The 14,468-nt window shown below is 40.9% G+C and overlaps 1 protein-coding gene across 3 annotated transcripts in view; it reads left to right on the top strand.

Annotated features, from left to right (window-relative positions):
- Positions 1–369: 369 nt before the first annotated feature.
- LOC121520462 (partitioning defective 3 homolog) overlaps positions 370–14,468 on the top strand; it is a 443,160-nt gene continuing 429,061 nt past the window's right edge. For all 3 annotated transcript variants that reach the window (XM_041803924.1, XM_041803923.1, XM_041803922.1), the window contains exon 1: positions 370–710. In XM_041803924.1, coding sequence (XP_041659858.1) covers positions 591–710 — 120 coding nt within the window. In that variant the 5' untranslated portion in view covers positions 370–590. The remainder of the gene's footprint in view (positions 711–14,468) is intronic.

The raw sequence follows: 14,468 nt of genomic DNA, 5'->3' as shown, positions 1-14,468 counted from the left end.
TTAAATATTAGGCTATCTATAAACATACTCTGATTAAAATAAGGTTTATATTATTGAAAATGTGAAAATGCATTTAAGGACTTATAAATGATATAGGAGACTTCACATTGGTTTTAAATATTTTATATAAATAAAATGTACAACTGGAGTTTTCCATTCAAACACTATCCACATTTGATAATAACTGAAATCATGTTTAGTTTGTGTATTTCTGTCTATCCTTGTCACACCTGAGGCCTTCTACTACTCTTTGTAAAACACGTTAGAGCCTGTACTCTGGATTCCCACTCTCCCCAGCGCTCCTGAACGCAGCGAGCATTAGCAGGGCACAGACAGAGGATTGGGATAGAGAGGGAGAGAGCGAAGGAAGGAGAGAGAGAAGCTAAACAGGTGGTCTGAAAACACAGAAAACAATGTCGTCCGGCGGGGAGAAGCGGAAACACTGCTAGTCCTCGCTTCAGTGAAGGAATACCGAGCTGAACCAACTAAAAAAAACCCTCCATGGTCCTTTTTTATTTCCAGACGGATTTCTCTTCCTCCTCTTCTCGGTTTTACTCTCCGAATCTGGGCAAGATCTCGGATACTAAACCATGAAAGTCACGGTGTGTTTTGGCAGGACCCGAGTGGTGGTGCCGTGCGGGGATGGGAATATTAAAGTGCACACCCTCATCCAGCAGGCTGTCATGAGATATAAGAAAGCTATAGCCAAGGTAAGTGGCGGCTACTTTCTTTCTTGCGGCTTTTGTTTTCCTGGAAACAATGTTGCGACGTCCGGGGGGCAATGCACGCGCACTCAACATGGCGCAAACTTGGAACAAATGCATTGAGGAGGAATGGGGCTGTCACTTTCTGCTGTTTAATGCTTTTTTTGCACTGTATGGCAAGTGAATGTGCACATAGAGGCTGCACACGCGTGTTGTGCGCCGTGTGTTGCTGCTTTCAAAGAAAGGCGCACCGCCATTGTGGCTCCTCTATTTGTAAACCCACAAAACTTCCTCTAGGATTCAAACTGTGGATCCCAACGAAGGCGGCCGTTATTCCGTGCAGTATTACACCTCAAAACTGAAGTTTCCAGCGCATTTGGCGCCCACAAAGTGCGTTTTAGCCACTATTATCCTCTGGGAAGACTTCAGTTCATGCCTCTGAAAGTTGCCAGCAGAGATTAGCTTCCTAGCAAGTTAGCTATCAGGCTGCAAAGTAGGGCTGCATCCAGGAGCACTGCAGAGAAATGCAATTATCAAGTTCCAGCTAAGTAATTGATCTGTTTAAAGCTCTCTCTATCGTGACAAATATACAAAAATCATTGTTTTTTCACAGGTAATGGACTCAGTATGTTTGCAGTGAGCTTTAGCTGGAAAGTAAAGACAAGTGATGCAAGTTTATGTGCATCAGTGATGCTCCAAATGCCTTCGGAGGGGTGATAAACCCACACCTTTTGATATTGCATGATACTCTTGGACTAAACACAGATATGCAGCAGAGCAGACAGGCACCAGGTCCTGCAGGGGAGGGAGGGAAACCGCAATGAGTGCCAAGCTCCAGCTGACTGCTGGAGGCATGGGCCTGACTCATAAATCTTAGAGATAAAAGTCAACCTAAGAAAACTTGTAGCGATGTTTGGGTAGCAAGAGATAACCTCTGCACTAGCAGGGTCCTCCATGTGGGTGCAAGCTTCCCCTATAGCATGATCAGATAAGATAAACATTATTTTATCGCCAAATCCTAGAAATGCAGTGTTTCAATGAACCTAATTTTGGCCCACAGCTCTGTCATACATAATTCATCCCTACATTTGTGATTCAGACTTTTTTTTAAGCTGCAAAGGAGGAAATTTAGGTCAGAAACAGATGCATTTTGTTTATGTTCCAATCTTGGTTTAAGGTACAAATATGCTAAACCAGAAAGATTCAAGTAGCTTGAATAATTAATGCTCTGGCCTTACACGCTCTTACTTCAAGTCTGACTCTTTTTGTTGTAACGGTAGTGACCTAGAAGTCATACTGTATCCTCCGCTCTTCTGAATAATTCAGTGTGAGCAGACATACGAGTGCAGCGTAGTCAGAGAGGCAGGTAAAGTGAACTCAGCTGAACGCTCACTTCTAATTCCTGCCAATTCGGGATTTATCCGTCTCAAACAGAAAGACAACAAAGACTTAGGTTTTCATCCTTGCATATTGAGAAATTTTCGACTGGAGAGTGAGGCTTCCTGAGAAAACACGAGTCACAAACACTGTGAAACTACTTTAAAATGGATCCGCTACTCAGAACAATCATTTTCTATCATTAGCACAATCAGAAGTAGTCACAGAGTTGAACTGTCTGATGGATTCTTGAATAATGAGGCAGATTTAGTATGAGCCTGTGTTTGAGGAGATTATGTTATGTAATCTTGGAAGTATGAAGAGTCATACATCATCTTTGTCCCATTCAGAGTGACTGATGTGTAGCAGCTTTTCACTTTCTCCCCATGCAGATGCAGAGCAGAAAGAGCATATCATTTTAAGGCGCTTACCTGGAAAACCTTAAACTGAGGAAAAACTCCCAACACTTCATAACTCAGCTGTATCCAACTCATTTTAAAAGCTGTAACTCAAGCATCTTAGTGTTAATGTGCCTGCTTAAAATGAGAAGTAGTGATGCACTGGTGTGTCCGTTGAACGTCGGAATCAGCCATCAGCCTGTTGGTAAAAATGTGGCCTACACCAGTAAATTTGATGCATACAAGCTTGTAACTAACACCTGATTTAAATTATTTTGTAAAGGAGTCACCTGTTGATGAATCCAAGTTCTCATGGCTCATTTACCAGCTTTAAGTTTCACGATGAATGCATGTCTAAGAAACTGAAAGCTTGACGGTAATACAGTGATGCTGAAATAAGGCGCTGTTACTTTAAATCGAATTATTCACTTGTAAAGAAGCCATAAAAAATTGGCAGAACAAAATCCTCCTTGCTTATTTCAGTGCAGATAATTCAGAGTAGGGCTGAATCAGGATATTCTGGAAAGTGACAGTGCAGTTTCTTCATGTAATGTCAGTTGCACTGTGAAAAAACTATTTTTGCAGATAACTGCTTTCAGTTTATTTGCATAACTGATGTGCTATGAAGGCCCGTGCATTTTTTCTGCTCTTGCAATTTGAATAAAACCATCCTTGTAAAAATTCAGCTCAGTATCAACTTGTGTTTTGATGAGTTTCATTCTCAGGTTTCTTTATTACTGCATCGAGCTGCATTTACTTCAGTGATCATAAGCAGTCAGGTTAATATGGACTTGTGCTGCATGATTTGATAATGCTGTGCCATTGTGATTATTATTGCAATGCATAAATGGTATCATAAGTCTACTTCTTTGGTTATCAAGGAAAATACCGGGAATAATGACAGTTTTAACCCTTTCATCCCTAGAGGCCCCATATCTGGGGCTAGCTCTCCTCTGAGGAAAACCTCTAAAAGGAACTCTCAAAGTCCATCGACAGAATCCTGTCACACAGTTTGAAGCCCACAGATCACGGCAAACTAACAAGCACAACCTTTTCCACCTAAACCAAACACAACTCAGACCACAACCAGTAGAATAAAAAGATGCCAAAAACTACTGTTTCTCTAAACACAGTACTTCACCGCAAACATGGCACCCTCAATACTTTCACAACAATTCATGTCAGACACACAGGAGATATTTACGCTAAAAGTGTAAACAATTTTACACAGAAAAAAATCAGTTTGCTATTTTCCATCTTTGTTTACTCAATCCCAGTAACTTCTACAGGGATTTTTACACATCAGCTGAAATCTTTAGAGTAATCTTTACACTGATGCCAAGGTTCCTCATGTAGATTTTATAGTTACAGAGAAATACTCTGTTGTATTTGGGTACGCCATTTTCAAGCTTGAACACTGAAAAAGATCCTCGGAATAAAAGGGTTAAAATCTATATTCATTAACACAAAACGCACAAGAATTGGGTGCTGGTTTAGCTCAGCAGGTAGAGCAGGCGTCCATGCACACAGGGGCTGGAGTCTTCAACGAACCTGTCACAGGATCAGTTTCTGGTCCTGGCCCAGTTAGGTGCATGCCCCCCCCACACACACACATTTTTTGTCTCTCTTCAGCTGTCCTATACAAATAAAGACAAAATGCCTCCACGAAGCATCTTGAAGAAAATAAACATCCAAATATTAAGTTGCTTAAAAAATGCAAAACCTAAAGTTTTTACAGTACTGCTTTCTAGGGGTGCACCGATTGCAGTTTTCTGGCCAATCACCGATCACCGATTTTTAAAAAGCCTGACCTGCCGATTCCGATTTTGGCCAATACAGATTTTTTTTTATAACTGACAGCATACACCTTCAATGTTCCAATCTTATTTTGTTGAATAACACTGAACAATACCCATGAAACAATACAAACTTGTTGTTTTAACTGCACTTGAGGTAGTTCTCTTAAATGTAAATGAAAAGTTTAAAGCATTGCTGTTCAAACTACTAAATTATATCAGTTCCTTTAGTCTTTCATTTTGCACATTTTAGTCGGTAGAGGCATATGAAACCGATCTTATCCATCGATCTTATCTACAAGTATCGGCCAATTGCTGATCTCCTAAAATTAAGGAAACCGGGCCGATACCGATTTTGGCCGATTGATCGGTGCACCCCTACTGCTTTCAGAATGAACTATATTTTCCAAAAATAGAAGTTTTTCCTCTTTTCACGATAAAGGCACTTCTGCAGCAGTGGCACTGTTGTAAAAATAAAGGCCTTCCTACTGGCATTTTTATCAACCTTCCAAGTACTACTGAAATAAATGCAGCCCAGTCTGTGATTGTATAATTGCATAGCCTGGCATTGCAATTACATTAATTGTGCAGAAATAGTATGGACTCCCTTTTTACATGAATAGAAGGTGCTTTAGGAAACAGTGTCAAAGACACATCTTCACCTTGTAAAATGTAAAACAAAACATCATAAAAAGTAGGAATGTTGTCTTTTTCCCCATTTTGCCAAACACCAAGTTGAATCAGTTTAACTGACTAGTCTAAAGAGAAGACAATACTTAGAAAGCAGTCAGATTCATCACAGGGTCGTTGTGTAATTGCTGCCTAATTTACTCTGTATAGCCTAGCTAACATTAGCAGCTAGCTCTGCAGTTCCTCTATGCAAAATACAGATTAATATCGTGCTTGATATGTGGCTTGTTCTCACTTCGATTAGTTCAACTCTTGACAGCCTATGCACAACTTTAATTTTATTTATGACTTTAAAATGGTCATATGGTGCTGCTCTTACCACGTGCTAACTGCTAAGCTAATGCTAAGCTTCTGATATTTACGTCCGGTGAAGTGCTGGAGGAAAGCTCAGACAGGAAGGCAGCGGCCATTCACTGAAGCTACAGCGGCTTCTAGTGGCGGGAGGTTCGTTACAGTTTAAAAGACCATTATAAACACAGATTTCAAGCCTGTGTTTATAAAAAGATATAGGTTATTACTTCGACCTACTCGTAAATCTTGTGTTTGCCAATTTGATAAACAAATTTAACCATTTAATTCCTAACATAAAGGTCCAGTCAGGGATAGAAAATCTATGAGCAACACTAGTGCGCAAACCCTGCAAAGCAGATGGCTCAAAAGGTGGGTCCATCTTGCAAAGCTTCAATCTGATTTGCTTGTTCCTGATCAGAGAATGACTGAAGCAATCAGCTACTGTTGAGGAAAAGAGGCGTCAGCTAGGAGTATGGCTCAGCAAAAGCAGCTGGAAGCCTGTAAACAATGGTGACCAATGAAGGGATGCAGCTATAGCAGTGGTCCTGCAACCTTTCTGTGCTAAAAAAGAGTGAAGGACCACAGTGAAAGCTGTTTTTGGTGAAACAGATGTTTTCTTGACTGGCTTCGACATGAGTTTGATTCACCACTCCAGTGATGGTGAAGATACAGCTGACCACCATATATGGGGTGGTGCCCAGATGGTTGTGATATATCTCATGCTAAGTATACTTCATATGAAACAGTCAGCCTCATCAAAATGATTTTAACACCCCTAGCATGTTGTTATTTGCACCTTATGAACAGCATTGCAGTTTAAGTCACCAGTGGTCATATTTTGACTCTTCTTTCTAAACTTAACCAAGAATTTTGGTGCCTAAACCTAACCGTACTGTAATGTTTTCATTTGTCTGCCTAGCATTCAGTGCCTAGCATCTTGGGAACACTACTGCCGGATGTGCTGGTTGTTTTGAGGTTCCAGTTGAGGAAAATTCAGTAGTCTTGAATGCCCAACTGTGCCATTATTAAATGTGCTGACAAAGTAGTCGTTCATTTAGTTCTCACTCTGTTTCCTCCCAGCTCACCACACTAACATTAGAAACTTCTCACCCACAATTAAACACAGAGCCCCAGAGAACAACACCCCTCTCATTTTATCACCTCTGATCTGTTTATTGCTCTCCTCTCGTCCCACCCATGCCTTCATTTAATCTGACCAACGTTGGGCTCGTCCCAGAGCAGCTTGCGTCTCTGAAAGTCCTCCTGTCACAGATGTTGTGTTGAAGATCACAGCTTTTTTTCGGTCAGCCTGCCTTAATAAGAGGCCCAAATTTAGGTTCGTTTTCCTGCTTTAGTGTTTGTAAGGACCTTCATGTAACTTCCCCTGTCATTAGAGAGGAATGCTTCCTGTAGAGAGACAAAAAAAAACACAGTCCACTTCTTCATCTGATGGCCTTAAGCCTCATAACTTTGCAATGAGACAGCACAGCAAGATGAGTGTTAGTTCAACAGATACCTCATGGACTTGTGAGAAGGAGATGTTCTGCCAGTGTTAAAATCCCTAAACATCTTAGAGTAAAAACTGAGTTCATCCACTGCTTTCTCCCTGCCACAGATCATAGGGTAGATCCTCACTAATCTTAGGCCATTTAACTAAGTGTGGCAGGCGTTTAAAATGACACCCTTGACTGGAAACCCGTCTGGCGGTTGAATGCTCCAAATCCTCATGTGACATAGGCATTGGCGATGACGATCCATGAGATTTGTCTCTTTTTGCAAGTTTTCCTAGTGCTCACAGGCTTCCAGGGGAATATCGGGTGTCAGAGGATGTGGTGGCCAGATTGCCACACAGCACATTTCCATTCAGGGCTTCACACATCTGGAGTTTCCTCTGGTGGAGTCGAGGCCATTGTGTATGTGCTTGACCGTCAGGTCAGACGGATTTGTCATGACTTTGAGTTTTGTAGACAATAGGAGCAGGTGTCTGCTGTTGGACCTGTGCTGTTTTCTTAGAACGTGTGGTTGAAGTAGTGATATTATGTGTCTAAGTAAGATAAAGGGATCTGGTTATTCTTGTAAGCATGAAACTGAAGCCAGTTTTCAATAAACTCTTTCACTATCTATCAGTAATATGTATTACTTTGATATAAAAAATGTCGAATATTAAAAAAAATATCTTGTGCAATCGGTAGGAGATATAGCTATGGGGTGTCTCCAATCTGTATTTTCAATAATAACAAAACCAGATTTGATACAACAAAAGACTTATTACAAAGTTTGGAGGATCTTATCACTGATGAGGTTGCAGCAGATAACTCTTTTTTTTTTTCAAGCCAACAGTCAAAGGTGCAGCTTGAATCTGATTCATAATGCTGCTGAAGATCATCAAGATGTCTTTGGTATATGTTGATCTCAATGCCCCCTCTTCTTTTTTTCTTCTGGTAACTTTGGGTTAAAGAATACTGTTCTGGGGTACAGGTGACCTAGTGGTTTAAGGCGCGCCCCATGAACGCGGACGGCCCGGGTTCGAATCCAGCCTGAGGCCCACCACATGTCTCTCCCCCACTGTCGTCCCTGTTTCTGACTCTATCCCCCGTCCTCCTCTATCAAATAAAGGCACAAAAATGCCCAAAATAAATCTTTAAAAAAATACGGTTCTCTTTTAATATCGTGCCATTAAAAAGGCACTGAAGTACGTGTGGGCGTGTCATTTGAATACGATGAAGCCACGCCCACTCAGGGGAAATATCCTCAAATTTAAAAAATGCTTCTGATCAGAGCACAGCTGCCCGGCTCTGTGCCAGAGCAGAGAGACCGAAGTTAGGGATTAAATTTACTGTCTCTCTAATGATACTTTTAATGACCTGTAGGCTACTGTGGGTGATAGATTTGGGATTTGGGTAATTTACCTCACAACGAACAAAAAACAGCATGTAGCTGGCTGTTAACTTTGAATGAAAGCAGAAATATCAGCAAACAACAGACTGTACTGAGATTAACACCTCTATTTTTTATGTCTTGTAGCGTTGGGGATGGGTGGGGTGGGGTCGTTCCCAATAGCGACCGATGCTGTCATGGGCTCCTACTCAGATTAAACCCTGCCAGGAATGAGGAGAAAAACGATTTGACAGTCTAAATCCAAAATTAATTCATGCATAGATCTCAGTGTTTTCACTTGTTTACAGCAGCCATATTCCAACACATCTAGAGTGTTAAGACACAATGTTTGGAATTCACTTTACAGAGACTTTAACATCCAGTCATGTAAGGCTTCATCTCAGTGCCAAAATCTGATATCCACTCGTCTTAAACATGATAGGGTTTTGGATATTAAGACTCTTTTTAACCTTTTAAACCCTAGGCCATTTTAACCATTTTCCCCCGCATGGACTTGTCTTAGAAACTTGTAAAACATCAACACAGTGGTGCATGTGTGCTGCAGTAACGCCACTTGGGTTCAAATAAAAGTTATTGGGCTATGAAGACAAAAGAAAAAACTAAAGGGAAATGAAAGCCCAAAGATTTTAACGTGTGACACAGTAAACAATAATGACTATTCTTTTTGCATGAATTTGTTATCCCATTTCTTGGGGACCAAAAAGTAAGTAATCATGCCGTAACAAAAAAGTCTTTGTGCTTCTTCATATTGTCTTTATTTGTGCCATTATTCAAAGCACTTCCTGTCTGCAGAGACACAGAGGGCTGCATCATAGGCTCTCTGTCTCTCTTTCTCTCCATTATGAGCTATTCAGGCCGTCTACTTCATGCTCGAGAGTTAAGGCATGTGCGGTGTGATACAGCAAGACGCAGCGATCGGAACAGCCTGCCATTGGTTGTCACTGCCTGCTACAGAACATTCTGGGGGGTTAGCATTAGCAACAAGTGGAAGAAACGATCAAAAATGACTGAAAAATTGATAAAAAGTTGTTTGATTTACCGATGTTGACTTAATCTTTAAATAACCTGGAAGGTAATCCAAGTTCAAGGCTTGCTAGAAAAATTCTTCCATAAGGAATTCCAAGGCATGGATAGCGTCATTGGAACAGCAAAACAAGTGGCTGCGCTGGCTCAAAAGTTGTTTACTTTTGATAACCTGTGTCACTTCAATGTCGGTCTCCTAGTGTTAAACAGGACACTATCCTGTTCCTTTTTTTTTGTTTTTATTTGTGCAAAATTCCCACAGAAAAATGCTTTATTTCAGCTTGTGAACTAATGAGATCCAGGTTAATCTCTTTATCAAAGTTGGAATTTCGCGGCCTATGAAAGCCTAGAACAATAATTAAAGGATATCAAACTTCGAAGTAGAATGAGGTCAGAAACCGTCCACATTTGGGACTGCTGTCGCTGACTGACTCCAATCTGTCAGCCTGTTTTTAATCTTGTCCTGATGTCTCAAGATATTACTTAATTCATTACTCAAATGGCCGTTATTAATTAGTGTGCAGTTTTTAATTAGCGTGCAGTGATGCCTGGAGACGAACAGTCGACATACTGGGAGAGTTAACTGCTGCTTTAACAGTCACATGGATTAACATGTTCGCCAGATCTCAGGGGAAAAGCCCCCACTCCTGAAGTACGACCTGTTTCTCTCCATAAAAGAACAACACGTGTGCATGACAGAGGCTTTTAACTCAAGATGATGAAAATCAGTGCCGTGTATTCAAGAGACAGAGGCACGAGTTTTTGTGGCTGCTCTTAAGGTCTCAAATGCTCTCCTGTAAATTTACAGCATTAAAAGAAACAAAGTAGTTTTATCCCTGAGATCTTCCAGATGCTCTTTTGCACATTTCTCACAGCAGGAGCTTTTCCCCTGTGGGATAGGAAGGGGGATCTCCAGAGGCAGAACGTTACATAAAAGGACACTGCAGAAACCTGTATGCTTACAGCACATCCAAGATGGCAGCCGATGTAATATGATAATTCTTAAAATTTTATACCAGTTTTTGCTCTGAACTAAATTTAAATGTTGGTATCAGCTAAAATGAATCTGTAAACACTGGCAATACCACAAATCAGTGAAAATCCAATATCGTGCATGCCAGTTGAATCTACAATCATTTTGTTTAATAAAAACCCTGTAAAGTGAAATCCAAACTTTGTGTCTTAACACACTAGATATGTTGGAATAAGGTTGCTGTAAACGTTGCTGATTTTTTGATTTAGACTGTCAAAAAGTTGTTCGCCTCTTTCCTGGCTTGGTTTAATTTTGGCAGGGCAAATACTAAAGCCCATGACATCATGGGTTGCTATGGGCTATTCATCTCAGTACAGTCTTTTGCTATCTGATATCACTGCCATCATTAAAAGTCAGGCAGTAAAGACAGTCAGCTACATGCTGTGTTTGTGCTCAGTGTAAGGTAAATTTCCCAACTCTTATCAGCCTTGGTGGCATAAATGTTATTAAAAGCATTACAGAGAGATTTGTGCCAGAAAACAGTAAATTTAATCCCAAGACTCTGTCCATTTGCCATTTGCTGGCACAAAACCAGGCAGCTGCACTCTGATCAGAAGTATTCTTTCTTTTTTAATTTGAGAGGATTGTATTTCTCCTGAGTGGGCGTGGCTTCAGCCCATTCAAATAACATGCCCATACCATCCTGCACAGACTTTACTGCCTCTTTTTTCATGATTTTGGAGCTTAATTTTATAAACTCAGATGTTTTTCATGATTAAAGGCCTTTGCAAACTGAGTCTTTCTCTTCATCCAAATGTTCTGCACATTAGGAAAAGAAAATTGTGCTCATGTTGTTCAAATTTTTTTGTTTTACGCTGAAATTTTTGTCTACTATATTATTTTTTTAACCTTGCAAAGCAGATGGATACGCCCGTTTCTGTGTTTCTCACTGGCAAATCCATCTTGCAAAGCTCCCATCTGAACCGTTTTGGCCCGGTTAGAAAGTGACAGGACCAATCAGCAACGAGGGGCAGTACTTTCGAGCGCAGCAGAGTCGTGACGTAAGCAAGCAGCGACAAGAGACCGGTGCAGTTATGGTGCAAGGGATTAGCATGGATGCTGCTATAGCATCATATGTAGAACTTGACCACATTTCTCCATTAAAAGAAGAACAAGGAACAGCAGTGAGTTGTTTTCTTTTCAAAAATGACAAAAGTCATGTACTGACATGTCTACAGTCGCCATGGTTCGCGCAGTTCTCTATGGAGTTTAATCCCTCAGTAGTGGCACACCTCGGTAGCAGCTACGTCATGTGTTTTGTTGCTCTGATTGGCCCGTAAAGATGTGACAGACAGAACGTTCATCCAATCACCCTCTGAGTTTTTTTTTCAAAGGCTCTGCCCTTTCCCAAATGCTGACTATGGGAGGTTTTCCAGATGGATGTGTGAAACAAATAAAACTGCATCTGACTCAGTGTGCAAGGTCCGAGTGCGTGACGTTTTTTCAGATTGCAGTTTTAAAAAACATCCAAAAATAACAGACCCTGTGTGTAAAGACCTTAAATCTTGACTGGTGGTTCATAACACAGCGACTTATCGTACAAAAAACCTAAAGTAAATATTTCTAACACTATAACCCTTTCTATGGACTTTAAACTGAACATTTTTTAAAGAAATTGTAGCACAACTACAAATTTCGGGTGTAACTTTGCACCCTCCCCCTTGTTTTCAGTGCTCCCTTACCACAGGAAACAGAGCTACCATGGTAGTTCTGACATCTTAAACTACATAATGGGACTAGGTCCTGATCTGTCATCGGTAATTGTCAGTAGTGTTTGGTTTAGAGTGTGCGTCTGAAAGAAGAGCCATAATATGCCGAGCACTTCATGCTACCCCTCTGTTCCAACAAGAATCAGGAGACCCTACCCTTAGATGTGGATGTGCAAAACATAGGGGTAGGGCTAAGTGATAGGGGCACCCACACGAAACTGACACAAAAGTCTGCACCTCCTTGCATCATCATGTCAAGCCATGCCTCGTTCTGTAGCTTATTTTTTGTCTGCCGCTGCTCTATTGACAAAATTCATGACACCTATTTATGAACATCCCAAAATACGAGTGCAGGACGGCTTTAGCAGCAATCAGCTGTGGGAAATGATTAAAATGAAGGCATACGGAGCTTCAGTTTTAACATGAAACATCACGATAACAGGACTTTGCTCAGGTTGAGATGATAAAGCTGGCCATCTGGTGGTTCATTTAACCAACAGGTTAAGTTTGGTACAAGTAATAAGAGGAGAGACATTTTTTATTATCCATCACAATCCCTGCAATGTGGAAAATATTAATAGAAAGGCTTGTGTTTTTCAATCTTATAAAAGGAAAACACATTATCTAATGTTTAAAATAAAACAGCCACTGTATGAAAGAAGCTTTGATGAATGGTTAAAACGCCTAGACCCTCAGAGTTTTAAATCAAGGTTGCAATCCTTGCATACCAACTAAAAACAAAATAAATAATGAGAGATTTCACCACTTAAAGGAAATTTCTATTATGTTTATGATGCAGAGAAACAATATGAAATTACTCAAAGTAGACAAAATGTTGAAATTTAACTAAAATGACCAGGAATATAAGTTTTAACTGCTTAGTCAAACTATTATTAGGAAAAAAGTAGCTGGCTGTAGTGAGTAGTCTGCTGTTTGGCTGACAGCTGCTGCTAATGGAAAGCCCTGATTATATGAACTTAAAAGAGGTATATACCAGCTAACTCTACATTTCTTTCTCTCCCTCTCTGTCTTGCACTCACCATGGCAGTCGTGTCATCACCAGAAAGTCTGGCAGTCATACCTCCTGTAGCTATGTACCTATGTAGCTCGTTTCAGTTACGATCGAGGCTCCAGAAACTTCAAATGTGATTGCACTGTTAGTCCAGGTGCAGTCAATGTGCTTCATGTCAGGTCGTAAGCTCCAAATAATTTCACAGTTCATGTGTTTGATCCTCATGTCACCAGGCTGTACCAGCCGAGGGGGGTTCCTGCTTCCAAAACGGGCACACTGCAGGATTAAAAGCTTCACTGATGATCCGCGGGCCGCTGACTTTGCCCTTGACCAAACTACTGTGAAAAATGACCTAAAACATGACCTGGCACAGCATTTCATTTCCTAAAGGAGTCAAATATAGACGCACTGGAATGAACCGAACAAAATTAGCCATGTGGAGGTAAATATCAGGGCATAGGGACTTCATACATGCTTTATGAACAGATGATTGAAAGTGGAATTATTATATCATTAATTCTTTTATTGAAGATTTCCCATATTACATAGAGAGTTTATGGAAACATGATTGCAATCATCAGCTGCAAAGCTCCTTCTCTCTTGGGAAATGTCTCATGCTTTTGTTTTCCTCTGTCATTTGATGATGCTGGTATTGCTGCGTTTCCCACACTGCCTCTCTGCTGCGCTGTGCATTTTAAGCGACGTCTTCTACAACTCAGTAACCCTGGGAAGATTTACAAAGTCTGCTGTCATCCTTACTAGTGTTTGACATGAAGATGTTGATGTTTTAATCAAAATATGGCACCTCAGATGGTTGCCAGCGGGTTTTCCCAGGAGGACAGCGAACATGCCACTGAGTGATTAGCAGAGTGGAGCAGCTGTTTGGACCTGCTAATGCACACAGAGACAGAGAGAGATGAAGAAGAAGACTGTAAAATGCTGACTGCACAGTTCTCAGATAGTGGGAAGACTGGTTTTCTGCTTTTTCATTTACATTGAAGAAGTGGAGCTCAGGCTCTATCAGAAATGTTTACAGTAAGAGGAATGGGAGACATTTACAGCATTCCTGCAGTTGTCGAGGATGAAAGAAAGCTGTGTTGGGGAGTAGAAACGTAACAGGACTGAGCTATTGAATAAATGATCTGCAAATGTGTTATATTTTTGAGAACTTGCATGGAAACTTTTTCAATGCCGACCCCTGGGCTTACCATAGACATATGGTACTCAGCCATAGGAAAAATGTGGCCGACTGGTGCTCAGGGCATGGTATAACTGTGATCATGCAGTAAAATGCATAGTGTTCCAGGGTGGTTGCATGCTGCTCCACACCTTGGATTCTGTCCTGAAGAAACTGCAAGACAACAGAGGACGTGGTCGTCCTGCCAAACTGGATGGGACAACCAAACTTGATCCATGGATAAGAAGTTTCAGCAACAGCATGCGATTCCTCTGCAGGAAGTTAGCAGGTGCAATGCGTCATATCTGCCAATAAATACACAGCATACAAACTTCAACTTGCATAGCACTTTTTAGTCAT

The sequence above is a fragment of the Cheilinus undulatus genome, linkage group 13 (genome assembly GCF_018320785.1).
Source record: "Cheilinus undulatus linkage group 13, ASM1832078v1, whole genome shotgun sequence".
Lineage (NCBI taxonomy): Eukaryota > Metazoa > Chordata > Actinopteri > Labriformes > Labridae > Cheilinus > Cheilinus undulatus.
Note: the sequence above shows the minus strand (reverse complement) of the source record. Positions and strands in the feature narration are given on the sequence as shown.